We start from the raw sequence: 20,292 nt of genomic DNA on the forward strand, positions 1-20,292 counted from the left end.
CTTGTCGAATTTTCTCTAAAAAAACCAGAATTTCCATAGCTTTCCACGATACTCTCCACTCGTTAAACTACGCATATGAGAATTACTCATTATATTGATATTACTAATTGTAGTAATAATATTGTGATATACCAAACTCAAAACTAACCTACTTTTTAATATTTTAATAAGAAGAAATCAGATAAAACCTGTCCAACGGGTTCAGCGGAGCGTCATATATTCTCGGTGATTCACTTTTCACAAAAACACATGCGAAAACCTTTCATTTTCAAACTTTATTTAATTATCTCATAAATGTTTATGATATAATATCGTTTCATTTTCAAACTTTATTTAATTCTCCTCATAAATGTTTATCACATCAGCTACTGTGGGCAGTATGAAGTAAGTTACTGTGGGGAGTATGAAGTAAGTTGAATGATTTGCCTTTTCAAATTTTATAAATATTTTGTTGGAAGTGAAGGTTTTAATTGATGAGGAATTTTATGGCGAAATTGTTGAAGAATTTTAGTTGTATTTAAAATAATTTAAATTATAAAATATGTAACAAAATAACCAATAAGAAATAAAGTTATTTCTTATTTAATAATAAAATTGGTTGTCGACAGTGTGAGGTCCACCCGTCTTTTTGGTGCGGAAAAATGGATAACGAACCGAAGTGTGGAAAAAAACAAAAAAAACGAAAGGAGTAGAAAATGGAAATGATTGTAATGAAAAGGGTAACATTATAAATAAATTAAAAAGTAGGATAACCAGTGGGAGTGGCCGCCTCTTTAAGTGCGGCTCGCCCACGCGACGTCATTGTCTCCATTTATATTCCATTTTACTTTTGGTTTTTTGTCCCGTGCCCTGTGCTGAAAAGAGACGTACAGGAGTGTGGCATCCACGCGTTGCCCTGGCTGAGTGGTAACTTTCAAGGTGCGTGCGTGGATCAAGATTCCGTGCTGAACAGGGGAATTTACAGGAGGAATCGCTACTGGAGAAGGTTGACAGGATTCATTTGGTGTAAGGCCATTAAAGATCCGCATTAAAATCTCTGGAATACTGGTCGCGGTGTGCAGCGAATATGGAGGATATGGCAATAGCAAGCGAGGACGGCGTCAGGCAAAGGCTCCTGAAGCCGCACACCGAGAAGCATTTCATGGCGGGAGAGATGGTGAGGGATGTCATAATGGGAATGTCAGATGGCCTCACTGTTCCGTTTGCATTGGCAGCAGGGCTTTCCGGAGCCGATGTGTCTTCCTCCATTATTCTCACCGCAGGCCTTGCTGAAGTGGCCGCTGGCGCCATCTCCATGGGACTCGGCGGGTGAGTATTTCTGCTCTTTGCTTTCAAGTTTCGACGCGACGAAATAAGGGTTACAGATTTTTTTTTGGCCAGAAATTTTTCGCTTTATGACTGCACACAAAAAATTAGGATGTTTACGTTCAATTTATGGAAAATGTAGGAAATGTGACGTGTTATAACATCAAGGTCTCAAAAATTTGGTAAATATTTTAGGGAAGCTGTTGATTGTTGTGAAATAAAGCAACTTGTAAGATGAATAACAAAATCTGTAATCAAGATCCTAGAAATTTGGTGATATTTTAATGAAGCCTTTGATTACTGTAAATTTATGGAAAATACTGTAAATGTGGCAAGATCTGGCATCAAAACTCTTCAAAGCTTGTGTACATTCTAGGAAACTCGTCCATAGATTAAATTTATGCAACTATGGGGGAAATATGCAATGTCTATCAGTAGAATTTTAAGAAATTTGAGGAAGCTCATGATTTTGATAAATTATGTAAACTGTTGGTCTGGCATTAAACTCCTAAGAAATTGGTAAAGCTAGGCTGTTGAGAAGTCGAGGCATTAGATTCTTAAGAAATTCGTAAACATTTCGGTAATCTATTGATTATGGTGAATCTAGGAAATATGGCAAGGTCCGGCCGTATAGGTATAAGAAACTGGTGATTATTTGAGAGAAGCTTTCCGTTATAGCAAATTTATTTAAAATGGAGGAACAGTGGAGATGTCGGGCATCAAGGTTTTAGTAAATCGGTATGCATTTTAAGGAAGTTGCTGATTATGGAAAATGTAGGAATATGGTAAGGTCTAGCATTAAATTCTTATGAAATTGGTACACATTTTAGGAAAAATGTTGATTATGCCAGTTTATTTTGGGTCGGCTTTGCAAAACTGGCCACAAAGCAGTGAATTGTTCATAGGGAGTGTCTGGAATTTTCCGTGCTTCCTAACCCCTTAGGTGGCTTGTACAATTATATTTTAAATAAAGGATCATTTTATATATATATATATATATATATATATATATATATATGGAAATAGTTTCACAACTGGAAATCGGCTAGAAACCTATAATGGGGCAATGCAGATTCGTTAATTTTTGTACACTGTGCAGTGTAATTTTAGCACCAAAGCACCCTAGGCTTATGTAGAGGAAAAGTCACATAAAAGAAAATGACAACAGAAGAAGGGTTTATAATGAAATGAAATGATATTTTAACGTTCATGAGACTAAAAATAGTCTATGGGACTATTAGTTCCCTGCTTTTCATCTTTTGCAATTCAATCTTTTTCTTGTTCAAACTGATGATGAGCTGGCCCAACTTTCCAACAATCTCCTTAGTGAAAAGACAATGCCAAGAAACCGATGCTAGCATATTCCCATAACTTTTTTCTGATGTTTTTGAATGCATCACCTTCCAAAATGAAATGTTTTTCCGATTCCACTGCCCTAGACCTGCAAAATGTACACACCTATTCTTCTCAAGCTTCTTTAGGCCCTTTACACTGTCCTGTTTCACACCAAAGTTGATGCAAGTTGGTTCTTAATTGAGCAATAAGAACCTTTTCCCTCCACGGAATGCTAGCTCCAATGCACTCTTTTTGTTGTAGATCACACGTAGGGTTGAATTCCTCAATGTAGTACTTCTTCTTTCTACCCAACTCTTTTCCCCATACCCAGTTACGAAACTTCTCCATAACAAAATCCTTTAGCTCCTTGCTATTTGTGGGATAGGCATTGAGGTAGATATTCCATTTTGGCATCCATATGTAGTTTTGTTTCATCCATGTTTTTTTTCTTTCAGCGATATCTTCATTGAAGATAACATTAGGCCATCTACCTATCCCATTTGCTCAATTCTCTTTAGATATCTTATGAGCTGCACTATAGCAATTGCTTCGATGGGAGTTGCTCCTGTTTCACTCAACATTATCTCATAAGATACTGATTTTTTTATTTTTTTATTTGAACTTGCTCATGATCAAGCGTTTTTTGATTTTCTCAATTTGTTTCCATTTTGAGACGGGGGTGCTGCTAGCCCACAATTCACACCCATATAACATCACTGGGCAAACTAGGAGTCCAAGAAGTGTTTTAGTCGTTTTCCAATCCCATCACTTTGCCTCTCTACATCTGTTTTGAAGAGCATATAATGCTTTCCACCCACCTAAAATTCTCTTCTTTCTGTAGTCCTCCCAATTAAGTTTGTTGTTGAAATCAATCTTGAGGTACTTGTCCTCATTTACTTCTTTAAGAATGTTGCCTTCAGAGAAGAACATATGCTGGCTCTGCTTCCTTTTATTAGAGAAAATCTTTATTTTGGTCTTGCTAGTATTGACTTGCATCCCCACTTCTCTACAAAAATGCTCAAGGGCATATAGGTGCATTTGCAATCCATGGGCCGATTTAGAAATCAATACAAGATCATCCGCATATAAAAGAAGCTTTATCACAAACTCCCCCAACCGAACACCATCTCCACCTTGCAGATTTATCCACTCTTCCAGTTTATCAATATATAAGCCAAAAAGAGTAGGAGATAGAGGACAACCTTGCTTGACTCCAATGTCACTTCTAAAGCTTTCTGAAATACCTGTTGAGGTTCTAATTTTGACTTTCACCTCTTCATAAAGTCTATGGACAACGACTCTATAATGCAAAGGAATTTCAAGTTCTTCCATTCTATGCCACAACTTATCTCTAGGGACTGTGTCAAATGCCTTTTTGAAGTCAACAAAGCAACACAATGCTTCTTTGTCCTCCCAAACCTTTTCAACAATGTGTCTCAATGCGATACCATGATCCATTGTAGAATGCTTTGTCCTAAAACCCACTTGTCCTCTTGCCCTTTTTTTTTAACTTCTGCCCACTTACTGTTTCTATTTTCTACCATGCTGCCGAAAACCTTTGCAAACAAAGGATTGATCATTATGGTTCTATAATTGGAAGGATTATTAATGTCTCCACTTTTAAAAAGGGGTATTGCTAGGCTAGTTGTCCAGTCCCTTGGGAATCCTTGCTTAATGATGTTGTTAAATATTTCCATGATGTGCAGTGCAAGAGTGTTCATTCCCCATTTTAGATACTCTGCTTGAAGCTCAACCAAGTCCTTTGCCTTTCCTGTTTTCAGCTTCTTAATTCCAATCTCCACCTCCTGTAACGTGAAGAGCTTTATAGTTGTGTTAATCTTGGAGGGAGGCTCCGCCTCTGATTATTTCTCATAGAGTTGCTTTGCATATTCAGACTATTGATTAGCTGTAATACTATTTTCGATTTGCTTCTTCCTTGGTTGAAGTTCCTGCCAGAAAAGCTTTGGGTTATTCTTGCTTAGATATATTAACTCTTCTTGCCTTGTTTGCATGAACTCATCTTTTTTCCTTTTTAGTATCTGCTTATATAACTTTACATTCATCTTCTCCTTGCCTGCCTTTTTCAAGGTTCTCCTTGCCATTTTGCATTCCTCATCAAACCAAGCATTTACAGGAAAACAATTTGATTTTGATTTCCTATTTTTTGCTCTTTTTCACTTCTCAAGTGCACTTTGGATTATATTTGTTAACTCATGACCATTGAAGCTTTTGGAACCAGTTTTCTCTTTCTGAATTAATCTCTCTAACATTGTCTTGAAGATAGTACAATTTTCTCGTGTTAGAAGAATTTTGCCCCTTGATAGTGATTGCTGAGAGCATTGGGTTTTTCTCCCATTCTGTCTTTCTTCTAACCATGATAACTTTATATAAATTGGGTTATGGTCTGATTTTAAGTCCCAAATATGCTCTCCAATCTTAACTTCATCTATCTTTTCTATCAAGCTTTGTGAACACATCACATAGTCAATGACACTTGCCCCATTGTATGTGTTGCAAGTGAAGTTCCAAGACCTTTTCCATCTATTTAGACCATTGCAAATAATTAAGTTGAAAGCCCCACACAGTGTAAGCAACTCCTCTCCAAAATGATTGCTAACTTTGTCATCTTCTGAACACCTCACCCATTGGGGATTCTCCTCTTCAGTGAGCCAAATAGGATTGTGATCCTCTTTACAACAAAGAATACTAGCTTGATGATTTGATGTTCTAGCATTGAAATCTCCCACTAAAAGAACTTCTCCCTGCTGAGAGTACACGGCAATATCTTGCTTTAAAGCTGCATACGGATCCTTGCTGTCTAGCCCCTTATTTTTGTAAGTTTTTGAGAATTCTTATGTAATTCTCATTTTTTGATATTTTAAACCATAAATATTGTTTATTTTCATCTTCTTTAATTAACTAAATGTGACGACCTTCTTTTTCTTTCACTAAAACTAGTATTCCCCCATACCCTTTGCCATTTTCTGCTACCTTGTTCCAAACTGCTAACTTCAAATAACCGTCAAACACAGGAGTTTTGCAACCATCATGTTCATGAGTTTCCGTGAGACAAATTATGTCTCTACCTTCTGCAATAGGCCCTAACTGATCTAGGTGGATATTGGTGGCCACCCACCAATTCCATTTGACCCCCACCATTGTTTTTTTCAGTTTTTTAGTTTCCTTAATTGTAGCACAGTTTACTATTTTTGGCAGTTTTTCGGGTCCTGAACTTTTGGAGCCGTTTTGAGGCCCTAAACGATGTTTTTGGGAAAACTGAGAGCAACATGGGTCTATGGATTGATGTTGCTGTTCCCAAAGTTGTAGTCGGATAGATCTTTCTAACGAGTATTGTGCGCGTCAAACAGAGATCGTATGCCAAAGTTACGACCCCTGGAAGTTGATGTACCAATTTACCCAAAATGGGGCCCATAGTTTGCCACTTCATCTCCTAGGGTTAGGGTTTTGGATGTTTAGGTTTTTCCATTGTTGTCAACAATAAATAAGTTTTCGAGCCTCATTGTAAGATAGTTCAGAGGCATGTAGCCGCCACATCTCTCCTCAGAGATAAGCTACCATCACCTGGGCTAGTTTATTTCCATTTCTGTTTGTAAGCATATTTCAGTGTTTTACATTAATGAAATGAAGTATTAGTTCTGTTGTATCTTTGTATTTATGGTTATCTCTGTAATTTGTTGGATTTCTATTTAAATCCGGATTAGTGGTATCAGAGCGGTCTGCTCTTTCTTTGTTTTTTTTTGCATGTCCCCAACGAGGTCGGGATGTAAGGAGTTAGGGCTTGAACTGGTCAAACCTTTGCAAGACCAGCCTCGCAAATCCCAACAGCCTGCCATGGCGGATGAAAAGAAAGACGAGGGGGCAGGAGATCCTATCAAAATCTTGCTTGAAGAGGCCCTCTAGCGACAAAGGAACGCAATGATGGATAACTTTTCCCAGATCCTTCAGCGGCTACCTAGGGGTGACACATCTACTTCCAGCAGCTACTCTGGAAATGCCACACCCTTTAAGGTACAAGTTAACTTTGACATTCCCATATTTGAGGGTCAGATAGATGCAGACACTGTAGATAAATGGTTAAATCTGCTAGAAGGGTATTTTTCTATTCATGATTTTTTTGGCCGGGAAAAGATTACTTTTGCTCTTCTCAAAGCTACCCCTCACGTCAAGGACTGGTGGGAAACCTACTGCGAGTAGAAGGATGAAAGTACGACCTCACTTTTTTCAGCCGCACCCACTTGGAATTCATTCCGGAATGCCATCAAGGAGCAGTACTACCCTGTCAAAAGCTATGAGGATAAATACATAAAGTGGACCATGCTGCGGCAAGGAAGGGACCAAGACGTGCCAGAGTTTACCAATATTTTTCATACCCTTCGCACAAAGTTGGGTATCAAGGATTCTGAGCTGCATTTGGTACTCAAATACCGTGGTTGCCTACACAGGTACATCCAAGACGAGATGGAGTTCCTGGACATCTCCTCGCTCAACACGACATACTGATACACTGTCAAGATCGAGCAAAAGTTTAAACAGAAGAAGCGAGACTTTGGATCTGCAAATCTGAAGCAAGGGAAAGGCGCCCCCAAACCCTGAACAAAGGACAAAGCCAAGGCGGGGTGGCCCAGGACAACCCGCCAAAGCCGCAAGCAAAGAACAACATCGCGAAGCCGAAGAAGGACACGGGAAAGTGGTGTGAGTTCCATAAGAGATCCACTCACAACACAAGTGAGTGTCGGGCCAAGTAATCAGTGGTGGCCGAGCTAAAGTATTCAGAATCAGATGCATGTTCAGACTCTGAGTTAGAACCCGATAAAAGGGGAATGACAAAGGGAAGATGATTATCGATGCGAGCCCAAACCCACCGTTGCCACCACGAAGATCCAGAAGGAGGAACCCGAAGATCCAGAGGAGGAGGAGCGCCTCTTCCACTCCCAGATGTGGGTAAAGGGCTCCCTTCTACAGTTCATTGTCGATAGCGGGAGCCAAAAGAACCTCATTTCGGCAAAGGTCGTGAAGCGGCTGGGCTTACCGACCACAACACATCCACAACTGTACACCATCGGGTGGCTTCACCAAGGACGAGATCTTCGCGTGAGCCAGCAGTGTCGCCTTCCATACAACATCAATCCCTTCATGGATGAGGTATTGTGTGACGTTGCTCCCCTTAATGTTTGTGATGTATTATTAGGCCAACCATACTTGTGGAAGCGACATGCTGTATATGAGTCAAGGCCTCGTGCTGTTATTGTTACTTTGAGAAATAAGTTATACAGGATACCAGAGGTAGCACCGCCTACCGCCATCTCTTTGGTTACTGCAAAACAATGCAGTAAGCTCATTTCCAAAACTGGGAAATTTGTTTTTCTGATGATGCACCCTCAAGAAAAGAAGAAGACGGTGGCCACGACCTCCAGAGAGGGCCCCTCCGCACGACAACTACAGATGGACAAGGTCGTGGAGGAGTACGAGGACATCTTCACCTCCCTCGCAGGGGTTCCTCTGCACTATCAGGTCAAGCACTCCATCGATCTGACCCCAGGTGCGCCACTACCCATGGACCAATCTATCGGCGCTTCGTTCTAGAGAACGATGAAATCAAGAGGCAGATTTAGGAGCTGCTGCAGAAAGGTCACATCCGACCGAGTTCATCGCCCTGTGGGAGCCTGATCGTTTTAGTACAAAAGAAGGATGGGACTTGGAGACTCTATATTGACTATCGGGTGTTGAACAAGATGATTGTCCAGAATAGGTACTCGATCCCACGGATTGATGACCTTCTGGACCAACTGAAAGGGGAAAAATATTTCAGCAAGATCGATTTGAAGTCAGGATATCACCAGGTACCAATTGAACTCTTCGATTTGTGGAAGATTGCCTTCAAAGCCAAGGAGGGCCTTTTCGAATGGTTGGTTATGCCTTTTGGGTTGACGAATGCCCCTGCAACCTTCATGAGGCTAATGGACATCTTGCGGCCATTCACCAACTCATTTGTAGTGGTATACTTGGATGACATCTTGATCTTTAACCAGAGTTGGGAAGAGCACCTCCACCACATCCGATAGGTTCTCCAAACACTGCGGCAACACAAGTTATGTGCCAATTTGGAGAAATGCACTTTTGGCATGACCCAAGTTCAGTATCTAGGATACATTATTGATGAACAGGGGGTGCATGTGGATCCAGCCAAGATCCAAGTCATTAGGGATTGGCCATCTCCAACCACTCTGATAGAGCTCCGCAGTTTTCTGGGTCTTCCCAACTTCTACCGCAGCTTCGTGTTGGGATTTTCTCATATCACTTGGCCCTTGAGTCAAGTCACCAAGGGAGGAGCGAAAGCAAAATTCTTTTAGTCTGAATCTCAACAGAAGGCATTCACAGAGTTGAAACATCGCCTTTGCTCGGCACCAATGCTCGCATTACCAAACTTGCAACAAACATTTGAGATCAAGACAGATGCCTCTGACTATGCTATTGGGGCAGTCCTTACTCAACACGGGCATCCAGTGGCATATCACAGTGAGACACTTTCAGACATAGTCTGGAAGTATCCCACTTATGACAAAGAGATGTATTCAATTGTGCATGCTACATTTTGGGGAAGGAAAATGTCATCCACACAGACCACCAGCCCCTGCAGTTCATACAGAAGCAAGGGAAGTTGCAGAATGATCGCCATCAGAAGTGGTCCACATACCTGCAACAGTTCCATTTGAATATCAAATATAAGAAGGACAACACCAATAATGTTGCAGATTGCCTCAGTCGACCACCGATCATGGCGTTAGCCACCGTGCTCAGCTCTTGTGGGCACGAGACCTCTGATTGACCACTTCTCTACAAAAGTGACCCAGAATTCGGCCACACATATCAGACACTCTTGGAGGGTCAGCATGTTCCAGATTTTCACCTCTAGGATGCCCTGTTATGCCACCTGGGTCACCTTTGTGTTCCTTCAAGCAAGCGTGCCAAGATGATTTGGGAAGCACACTACAGTCGGGCTGCTGGGCATTTCGGGGTCGAGAAAATGGTGGTAGTACTGCAGAAGTATTTCTATTCGCCGAATCTTCGACAGGATGTCAGAAAGTACATCAGATCCTACACTGCCTGCGCCATTGCCAAACTGACCATCAAGAAGTAAGGCCTCTATACTTCGCTGCCTACCCCTAGTCGACCTTGGGAATCCATCTCCATGGATTACATGTCGGGCCTTCCTTCTATTAAGCATGGAAACGACTGTGTTTTTGTGGTCGTCGACAGGTTCTCAAAGATGGCCAATATCACAGCAGAAGCCACTGCTAAACTCTTTTTTGAACGAATGTGGGTACACTTTGGGATCCCACAGTCTATCATCTCAGATCGGGTTAGCAGGTTCCTCAGTACATTTTGGTCCAATCTTTGGTCGATGCTGGACACCAAACTCACTAAGTCCACAACCTTCCATCCCCAAACTGATGGCCAAACAGAGGTTGTCAACAGGATGATCGTACACATTCTACGCATGTACAACTCAAAGCATCCACGCACATGGGATGAGAGCCTCCTCTATGTTCAGCACAACTATAATTGGGCTCTCCACAGCTCGACTGGCCACAACCCTTTTCAGGTGGGCTTCGGATTCCAGCCACTATGTCCCATTGATGTGGCCATGCCATTTGCAGCTACTCAGGCAGATTCGGCTCATATCCACTCCGAAACAGATAAGGCAAACAACTTCATTGAGCACATCCAACATATCTGCCAGCAGGTCCACGACATTCTAGAGAAATCAAATGCCAAGTACAAGCAGCGACATGATCAACATCGGGTGCCACACAAGTTTTAGGTGGGAGACAAAGTCTGATTGCATTTGCAAAAGGAACGCCTTACCGGAGCTTATCGGAAACTCAGACCACTCTGATATGGCCTTACACCATTACCAAGGCTGTGGGAGTCAATGCATTTGAGCTCAAAATTCCCCCATTCATTGGCCTGCACCCAGTGTTCAATGTGGAATGGCTTCGGCCATACTTTCCACCATTATTAGACACATTTGACATTGCAGAACAACTTACACCTACAGAGTTAAATCTAGATTGCATGGAACAAGCTGCAACTGATCGGATCATGGACACGCATACCAAACACATTCGCCTGCGGAAGATCCAATTGTATCGAGTTGTCAAAGCAGGCCAACTCCTTCACTAGGGCAAGTGGCTCACCAGGGAACAAGTTTAGCAGAAGTTTCCTCATCTCATGGAGGAAGTCAACGCAATGGGGACCATTGCTTCCTAAGGGGGGAGGAATGATCCAGGTGGATATTGGTGGCCACCCGCCAATTCCACTTGGACCCCCACCATTGTTTCTTTCAGTTTTTGAATTTCTTTAATTGTAGCACAATTTACTATTTTTGGCAGTTTCTCAAGTCCTGAACTTCCGGAGCCATTTTGAGGCCCTAAACGACGATTTTTGGAAAAACTGGGATAGATATTTCTAACAAGGTATTGTGCGCGTCAAACGAAGATCATATGCTAAAGTTACGACCCCAGGAAGTTGATGTACCAATTTACCCAAAATGGGGCCCATAGTTTGGCGCTTCATCTCTTAGGGTTAGGGTTTTGGATGTTTAGGGTTTTCCATTGTTTCTCAACGATAAATAGGCCTTTGAACCTCATTGTAAGACAGTTCAGAGGCATGTAGCCGCGATATCTCTCCTCGGAGATAAGCTACCATCGCCCGAGTTAGTTTATTTCCATTTCTGTTTGTAAGCATATTTCAGTATTTTACATTAATGAAATGAAGTATTATTTCTGCTGTATCTCTTTATTTATGGTTATCTCTGTAATTTGTTGCATTCCTGTTTAAATCTGGATCACTAACCCAAGTACCCTCCTCCAAGGGTAACCTATGCAATTCCAACAAAATAAACTTAGGTAGACCTGGGTAGGATTTGACTGCTACACAGTTTGGCACATAAGACTCAAATTTGAGTCTTCACCCCTTTTCATCCATGTTGATCTTGTTGTTTTCCTCCCTATCATTGAATTCTTTGTTTTTTCTTTACTGCCAGCTTGCTGCCTTGTTTTGCCCGGAGGCCCAAACACTGCAATAACTGCTTTACCATTGTACAACCATGCCCTTTTCCCTTCATTTCTTGTTGCTCTAATTTTCTCCACTTCTTCCCTTCTCTCCTCTTGTTGTTTGCTGGTTAAATCTTCATCTAGGAAGAAGTGTGAGCCTTTCAAGAGTTTTTTTTTGCCCAAGAGTTGGTGTTTGTCTTGCACACTTGCCATGGTGACTTTTATGGGTCGAGGCTTCTCTTCACATATCTTCCCCACCCTCCTTGCTTGGCAAATTTTCCTTTCCAATGTAGTTTCTCTTTCAGAAAGTCTCGTCAAATTGAGAGTACTTTCATTCTTCCCATAATCTCTTATTCCCCTGATAATACAATTTGTTTCCCTGTCATTTCTTTCTTTGTGTTCTCTTTCCTATGCTCTATGGACACTTGCATCTTCTTCTTCCTTTGCCCTTATGTAACCATCAGAGTCTCCATCTCTAACTTTGATTTTTGTTGCACTGTCTTTCCTATTGTTCTTTTTTGCCTTCTCTTTTGAAAGGTCTGTTTGCTGAGATACTTGTGTATCTACCTGAGTTGCTTTAGCAATTATCACATCCTTGTTTGCTACTATTGATTCTTTCATGGTTTGCCACTCTGTCTTCATGATTTGCCATTCTTGTTTTCCTGTCTCTAGAGCCTCTTGTAACATTGTTACTTGTTCTTTTAAAATTCTATTACCTTCCATTAAACACCGATTTACAACTGTGATCTCTGAAATTTTGTGGTCCCTTTCTTGTTCTTTGGCTTCCAAAATCTCCAGCCTTGTCTTGGCCTTCATCAGTTCTTGGACATAGAGATCCGATGACCAAGTAAGAGGTGTAGATGTGGGACTGTAAATGGTTGATTCTTCTTTATTTTTGTTGCTCTTATTTATTTTCTTTCTCTAGAACTATTTTCTTCTTCTTTGTTCCCATTTAAGGCGAGCAAGCCTACGCCTTAAAATGCCCCGATATTGCTTTGCATTTACCAAAATCCACTTTCTTGTTTTCTCTATTGAAGCAATTTTGACTTGACCCAACTAATTTGTTTCCACAAAACTCTCCTTCTCTCCAGCTTCTGTGTTGTTTTCTTGTTGTGTGGTTGGCTGCTTGTACCGCTTAAGCACTCCTTTTGGGACTTCAACTGGCTTAGGCATGGCCAGGGGCTTACCATTTGGGTTGGTCTTGAGTTTCGAAGTCTGATTAGAACGACAAACAGAGGAAGGAGCGGGCAATACGACAAACAAATTTTCGGTCTTCTCCTTCTCCATGTGATCTGATCCTCCTTGCACTTTCTTCCTTGTTTTTTCCTTTCCGCAAACAGAGGCCATGTCTTCTATGGTTTATGGGTAGATTCTTGATAAGATCCGGACAAATGTTGTGTCTAAAAGTCTGTTTTGGCTGAACCCTCTCTCCGCTACCCGAGCCTTGCAACACTTACCCTTGTGTGATCGCACTTTTCCAAGGAACAGATCAACATCCCATGAAAGTGTTCATTGCAGGAAATTGTTGTCGTTTTCTAATCGTCCACTGAATGCGCATTAAACGAATGCTACTACGAGCAACCCAATTAGGATGTTTGATCGCCTCACAATACCTAAATTGCATTGGCTGTTGATATATCAAGCTAAATTGATATATCAAGCATAGTTTAGCAATCAATGCCATCTCAACAAAGGTGGGTGGTTAATTGAGCCGAGAATTTTGTTCTACAACCCAGTATGAGGGCGATGTGTAATTCCGTCTGTGCTCAATGTAGAGTTGACATGTGTCCCTCTTGAAATAAAAATAAAATATTCTCTAATAGAAAAACAATGTACACTATAATAAAAAATAAAAATGCTTGTTTAGATAGTTGTACATATGACTAAATATAATTTTGTGTAAAGTAATTAGAAGTAAAAAAATGTGTGATTAAAAATAAAATATTCTCTAATAGGAAAGCAATGTACACTGTAATAAAAAATAAAAATGTATGTTTAGTTAATTGTACATATGACTAAATATAATTGTGTAAAGTAACTAGACGTAAAATAAATGTGTGATTAAGGTGCTTAAACCTTATACTTTAAAAAAATATTTCAACACTAGATTTAAATAAACTATTTGAAGATCTTTGTTAACTAATTAATGTGGATACCAACTTCACATATTTCGATATATAAAAAACATGTTTTAATGTTGTATAATAAAATATTCAATGTCCAAAAAAAAGTAATTAAAAGTTAAAAAATAAAATAAAAAATATCAAATACTTCCTAATAAGAATAATAAGAAGAATATGTGTAATTCATTCAATTATCAATATAAAATTAATATATAACATTTAAAAATATTCATAATAATAAAAAAATTAATGTGAGTTATCAATAAAATATTTTAATAAGAACTAATTTTGATGTATACTTACAAATATATTAGTAACAAATGAACCAAAAAAATGTTAAAAGAAAATGTTTTAATATTGTATATAATAAAATATTCAATGTCCAAAAAAAAATAATTGACAGTTAAAAAATAAAATAAAAAATATCAATTACTTCCTAATAAGAATAATAAGAAGGATATACGTAATTCATTCAATTACATATAAAAGTAATATATAACATTTAAAAATATTCATAATAACAAAAAATATTTAATGTGGGTTATCAATAAAATATTTTAATAAGCACTGATATTGATGTACATTAAAAAATATATTAGTAACAAAAGAACCATTTTAATGTGTGTAGACAAAATGTTTTGATGTACATGTTATGTAAAATATTTTAATGTCAACTATGTATATATTATATATTGTTTTAAAAATATGATGTACTTATCATATAAAACAATTGGAAAAAAATCAGTTTTATGGTTAAAATTTTTGAAGTAGTCTAACTATTTTACAGTTTGGTCATTTTTTAGTTATATGTTTGTTTTGTGGAAACCCAACAAAGATTTTTTGAACTTACAAGTTTAAGTAATACTTGGAAGGATTTCTCTGCAAAAGACTCAGCCCCCCCATTTATGACATTCAGAGACAAGATGAGTGCCATGAGAAAAGTGGTCAAAGATTGGCAGTTCAAAAAAAGACAGAGGGATAGAGCCTCTCTTCAGGAAACGCAGTGGGAGCTGGACAGGATCCACAGGGATATGGACGTCAACTCCTTTTCCTTCAGCATGAGATGCCGCATAAAAGAGTTAGAAAGGAAAAAATAGAACCTTTTGAAGCAGGAGGAAGATTTCTGGAAACTCAAAAGCAGAGTAACTTGGCTTAACGAGGGTGACAGGAATACGAAGTTTTTTCATAAATATGCAAATTCCAGGTGACAGAAAAATACCATATGGAGGATAAGCGATGGTCAGGGAGGTTTTTATGTCTCTCAACAAGATATCTCTAAGGAAGCTGTAAGACATTTTAAAGGGCAATATAAAAGGAGGGAAGGAAGCAGAATCCAGGACATTTTGTGGGGTATTGACCAGATGCCTCAAATGTTCGAGGATGAAAAAAATGAGTCTCTTTCAGCCCATAACAGAGGACGAGCTTATGGGGGTTCTGAAGGCCTTTAAAAAGGACAAATGTCCTGGCCCGGATGGCTGGACAATCGAATTTTACATCCACTTTTTTGACATTATCAAGCAAGACCTGCTGAGGATGGTTGAAGCATCAAGAATTTCGGGCAGTATTCACCCGATCACATCCTCCACTCATATAGCTCTTATCCCGAAAAAAATGGAGGCGATTTCCTTCCAAGATTTTCGGCCGATCTCCTTATGCAACATATCTTTCAAAATCATCACTAAAATTATTGCGGAAAGGATAAAAGAGACTCTGGCCACTTTTCTCACTAAGGATCAACATGCTTTTTTAAAAGGAAGGAGCATATTGGACGCTGTTGCCAATACTCAGGAGTGCTTGTTTACTATGCTCTCGGAGAAATCAGACGCTGCCATAATGAAAATAGACCTACAAAAAGCTTTCGACTGCTTGGACTGGGGATTTATAAAATGCTTATTAGCAAAAATTGGTCTGAAATCAAACTCCATAAGCTGGATAATGTCTTGCGTGGAGAATGTGAATTATGCGGTTATCATAAATGGCATGCCCTCTCCATTTTTTCCAGCTGAAAGAGGACTTTGTCAAGGGTGCCCCCTATCTCCTCTTCTGTTTATCATGGCAATGAACTCGCTGAGCCTTCACATCAACAAGGCGGTCTCAGAAAACAGGTGCAAGCCCGTCAAGATTTGCAGGAATATTTTCATGTCCCACAATCTATTTGTAGACGATGTGCTTGTGTTCGCTATGCTCTGTAGGGCATCGTGGTCCTGCCTCTTTGATATCCTGAAAAGATTTCAAAGTGCAACTGGATTATATATAAACAGAGCCAAGTCCATTCTTTACCACAACGACTCCAACACCGAACTGGTTAATTGGATCTCACAGTTATTTGGTGTAGAATCGAGGTCGATCAAGGATGGTGTAAAGTATTTGGGATTCCAATTAAAGGCAAACAGTTACTCTAATGTGGACTGGTAGTGGTTGATTGACAGGTTCTATAAGAAGATCTCTGTCTGGGAGTTCAAATGCCTTTCTTTGGCGGGCAGAATTATTCTAACTCACGCTGTCTTAACGCAGCTGGCTGTTTACTGGGCTCACATTTTTTTCCTTCCCGCAGATATAATTAACAAAATGAATAAGATCTCTGCAAATTTTATATGGGGTGGCAAATCTCACCAGAAGAAATACCACCTATCGAGGATGGAAAAGATTGCCGTGCCAAAGAGCTTAGGAGGCTGGGGATTACTGGATATGAGGATCTTTGGTAAAGCTCTCCTTTGCAGGTCTTTGTGGAGGGGGATCTTCGGGGATGGGCCGTGGAGCAACACTATTAAGAACAAATATATGAAAGGAAGGGATATAGAATTTTGGTACAGAAAAGGTAGGATTGGAACTAAATATGGTTCGGCCATCTGGCTCAGTTTTCGGAAAATTGAGCAATTTTTTCTAAAGAACTTGAAGTGGAAATTTCAAACGGGCAGCAGAATTTTTATTGGAATCGATCCCTTTGTAGGAGGTCGGGAGGGCATCTCCATTCCCGAGAAGCTTCTCTGTTTCTTCCACAGAATTGGTATTTTTACTTGGGATAAGCTCATCTACGCCTGGCACGGTCCTATCCCCCTATGGAAGGAGGCCTATGATCTCGGCATGCCAGCTCCTCTGGATGGCCTTTGGAACTCCGTCATCTTATATCTGAAAGGTTGTGGTTTCCATCGTTCTGGGACTACAGACTATCTGGTATGGTCAGTTCCTAATGCAAAATTGGCTGTACAAGTAAAAGACATCTACTCTAACCTGATTAGTCCTAAGGCCCTTTGCTGCAGTTCGATTTTTCCTCCGCTCTTGTGGAAGTCAGGCTGCCCTCCGAAATCAATTTTTTTCTCGTGGCTTGTGTTCTACAACAAAAATTTGACATGGGAGAATTTGAGAAAGAGGAACTGGCACGGGCCGAGCAGGTGCGCGATGTGTGACTCTCACGAAGAATCCAACTTTCACATGTTTTTCCAATGTCAATCTCTGCTGCAAATCTGGCAAGTCTTGGCAAATCTTTTTGGTTTTCCTCTCATTGCTTTCAGTTCCACTCAGGCAGCGTTTGAGTGGTGGAGCACGCAAAAAGAATCATGGAGACCTTTGATTATTATCGTTCTGTGGTGCGCCTGGAAATGGCGAAACAACAAGATTTTCAAGGAATCAAAATCCCCTCTCATGTCTATATTGCAGCATATCATCTCAGTCTATGATTCTATTCCAAAAACTCCGCCCAAAATGCAGAAAGGCCACAGTACTGCGAATATATGCTCCCGCTTAGAGACTCCAAGGGCGTTTTTTGACGGTGCAGAACAACAAAAAATTTGTGGATGCGGGGTTCACATCATTATGGACAAGAATATGCAATACTTTATTTCATGGAATGGAGGAAGGGGCTCAAATAGCTTAGCGGAGGTGCGAGCCCTTGCAGGTCTTCTTGCTTTTTGCACTTTTTTTGATATCCAGTCTATTTCTATCTTTGGTGATTCAAAATCTGTGATTGATCATGTCATGGGTTCTAGCCACATCAGATGCCCCCACCTAGCTGGCTGGTTGGACAGGATTAAGTTTTACTGGGGTCTCATGAAAGACAGCTCAATTCAGCACATCTGCCGCGATCAAAATCAGCAAGCAGACTCTCTGTCAAAGGAGGGCTTGCTTCTCGGGACAGGGTCCTGGTCCCTGAAGGTTACTCTCGACGAGAATTCCTGGCTCATCCAGGATTTTTCCATTCCTGGCTGCTGACCCTTTCTATGTCTTTTCCTTATTATCATCTTTTGCCTCTATATGTTTTGATCATGTCATGATATATTGATGCCCAGTGGTATCCCTGATCTAGTTTCTCTTATCTGAATAGATCTAGTATGTGTCGCTTATGCATGGTATTGTTTTATGTATGATACTCTTTTTGGGAATTTTTGTTATCTGTTTTGCATCCTAAAAATCAGGATCATACAGCTACTGAATGCTGTTATATGTACAATCTGGAACTTATATTCTCTCAATATAATTTATATGATGCTTTTTCATTCTGAAAAAGTTTAAGTTATGTTCTATATATATAGAGAGATATAGAGCCACTACAATTCATTGGAATTTATCAAATGGGATGAGGGATGCAATTTTGTTTTTCAAATTTAGCATTCTAAAAGAAGTTTACATATAAAAAAATTTGATCTCTCGGCTCATCTTAAATGTTGTGCTTAAGATAGATCTATACTAATTTATTTCAACATTGCACTAAACCATTAATTTTAAGAGCCAAGTGAGTTGTGAACATCCTTAACTTTTAAGCTCTTTAAAGAAATGTCTGGAATTTGTCTCGTTTCTAGTCAAAGTTTGAAATTGTAGCCCAAAGTTTTTGAAATATATTGTGCGAACTATATATTAACCTAAGCTGTTAGATCTTAAGGTGTAAGCCACTTCTTGACATTTCCCTTAAAATCGTTACATTCGAAGATTTTTATTAAAAGAGTTTTGGGCGTGTTACTTGTACGAGTTAACAAACATTAGACACATTTTCCAACTTCTGCTTAAGTTAAAATATATTGTGCTTGACTATTTTGTTAACTTCGGACCCTGTTGCTAAATTTTGTATGCGAACTATCTAACATAGGTTGTTAGATTTTAAAGTATAAGCAATTTTTTGACATTTTTCCTTAAAATCGTTATATTTGAAGCTTTTTACCGACATAGTAAAAGTGTTACTTGTTCACGTTAACACACATTATGCACATATTCTTCCAATTTGTGCTTAAATTCAAATATATTTACTGGACTAGTTTGTTAAACTTTGGAGGCTGCTGCTAAAAGTTTTATTGAACAACATTGAAGATTTTTTCATTTGAAACTGTATGCTTGTTCCCATGCTTTGTCAATTTGGAACCACATCTATGCATATAAAGTAAAGGACCACAAATTTTTAATAAATTTATGACTTTTGAGGATAAATTGAAAATGTAACTAAGATAAGGCGTAAGATATCATATTAAATGATGTGATTTCTTTTTCAAAATATCTAAAATAGATACTTTGTCTGATGGTTATCATCGATATTTAAACAGATTCAGGGTTAAATAGATGATGACTAGCTCTAAATGTTTAAGAGAAGTTATTGGATCTGATGGTAATAACCAAATTTTGAATCGGAGCATGGTTGATTAATGTTTTCTTTCTAATCTATGTTTTGTAAGATTTTGGAATTCCCTTTTGAAGTTGCTTTCCCTTTGCATTAAAATATAAAATTCAGAGGTACAAAAGGTCTGCTCCATAATGCAAAACAATATGATGAAGATCTTTCTAAACAAAAAGACTAGAACCCCTACGATTGTAGCAATGATTAGGCACTATGCCCCTCGTCAGCTTTGAAGTATTCCAATAGAAAACAGAGTTACCGAAAATGCAAATAAATTACAATTATTATATACTCAGATAGCCGAGACATATATAGATAGATAGGAGGAATATGGTCAAAATCTAGTTGCTTGTTTGGGTGGAAAGTGATCACTGCTAACGAGGTTTAAGACTGATGAAAACGTGGTCACAACTCACTCTTTCTTTTGCGTGACCTGGTTATCTTTGCCCACGACTCATTGAGCACATATATCTCGGGTTAGATCCATGTATAGTAAAATGTCTTGCCTTAGGAAGCTTGAAATTTGTCAAATATGCATAGAGCCTTTTTCTCAGAGAAAATAATGATACATTGACCTTGCTTGGCAATTGGCAATACCTATGATTTTCCTTTGAGTCCCTTCTCTTGTATTTACTGTTCAACAATTCAATTTTTTTCATTCTTTTTCATCCAAGCTAATTTCCTAATGATTAATTCATAGATGGAATCTCATTCTTATGTTGATCAATTACAAATAGGCTTCTAATCAAGGTTTTGCTTCTCAATATTAGGAGCCATTACTATCACACTGTCGGCAATAAATTACCTATGGGATTAATCTCATCTGCTATGAATTGATACTCATACCCAGTTG

The 20,292-nt window shown here is 39.2% G+C and overlaps 1 protein-coding gene across 1 annotated transcript in view; it reads left to right on the forward strand.

The window, feature by feature from the left end:
- Positions 1 to 791: 791 nt before the first annotated feature.
- Positions 792 to 20,292, forward strand: part of VIT1 (vacuolar iron transporter 1) — a 120,609-nt gene continuing 101,108 nt past the window's right edge. The window contains exon 1 of the mRNA XM_089459223.1: positions 792 to 1,308. Coding sequence (XP_089315349.1) covers positions 1,067 to 1,308 — 242 coding nt within the window. The 5' untranslated portion in view covers positions 792 to 1,066. The remainder of the gene's footprint in view (positions 1,309 to 20,292) is intronic.

The sequence above is a fragment of the Pinus tabuliformis genome, chromosome 7, assembly GCF_031772625.1.
Source record: "Pinus tabuliformis cultivar Carrire ecotype Pingquan chromosome 7, CPIR1, whole genome shotgun sequence".
Taxonomy (NCBI): domain Eukaryota; kingdom Viridiplantae; phylum Streptophyta; class Pinopsida; order Pinales; family Pinaceae; genus Pinus; species Pinus tabuliformis.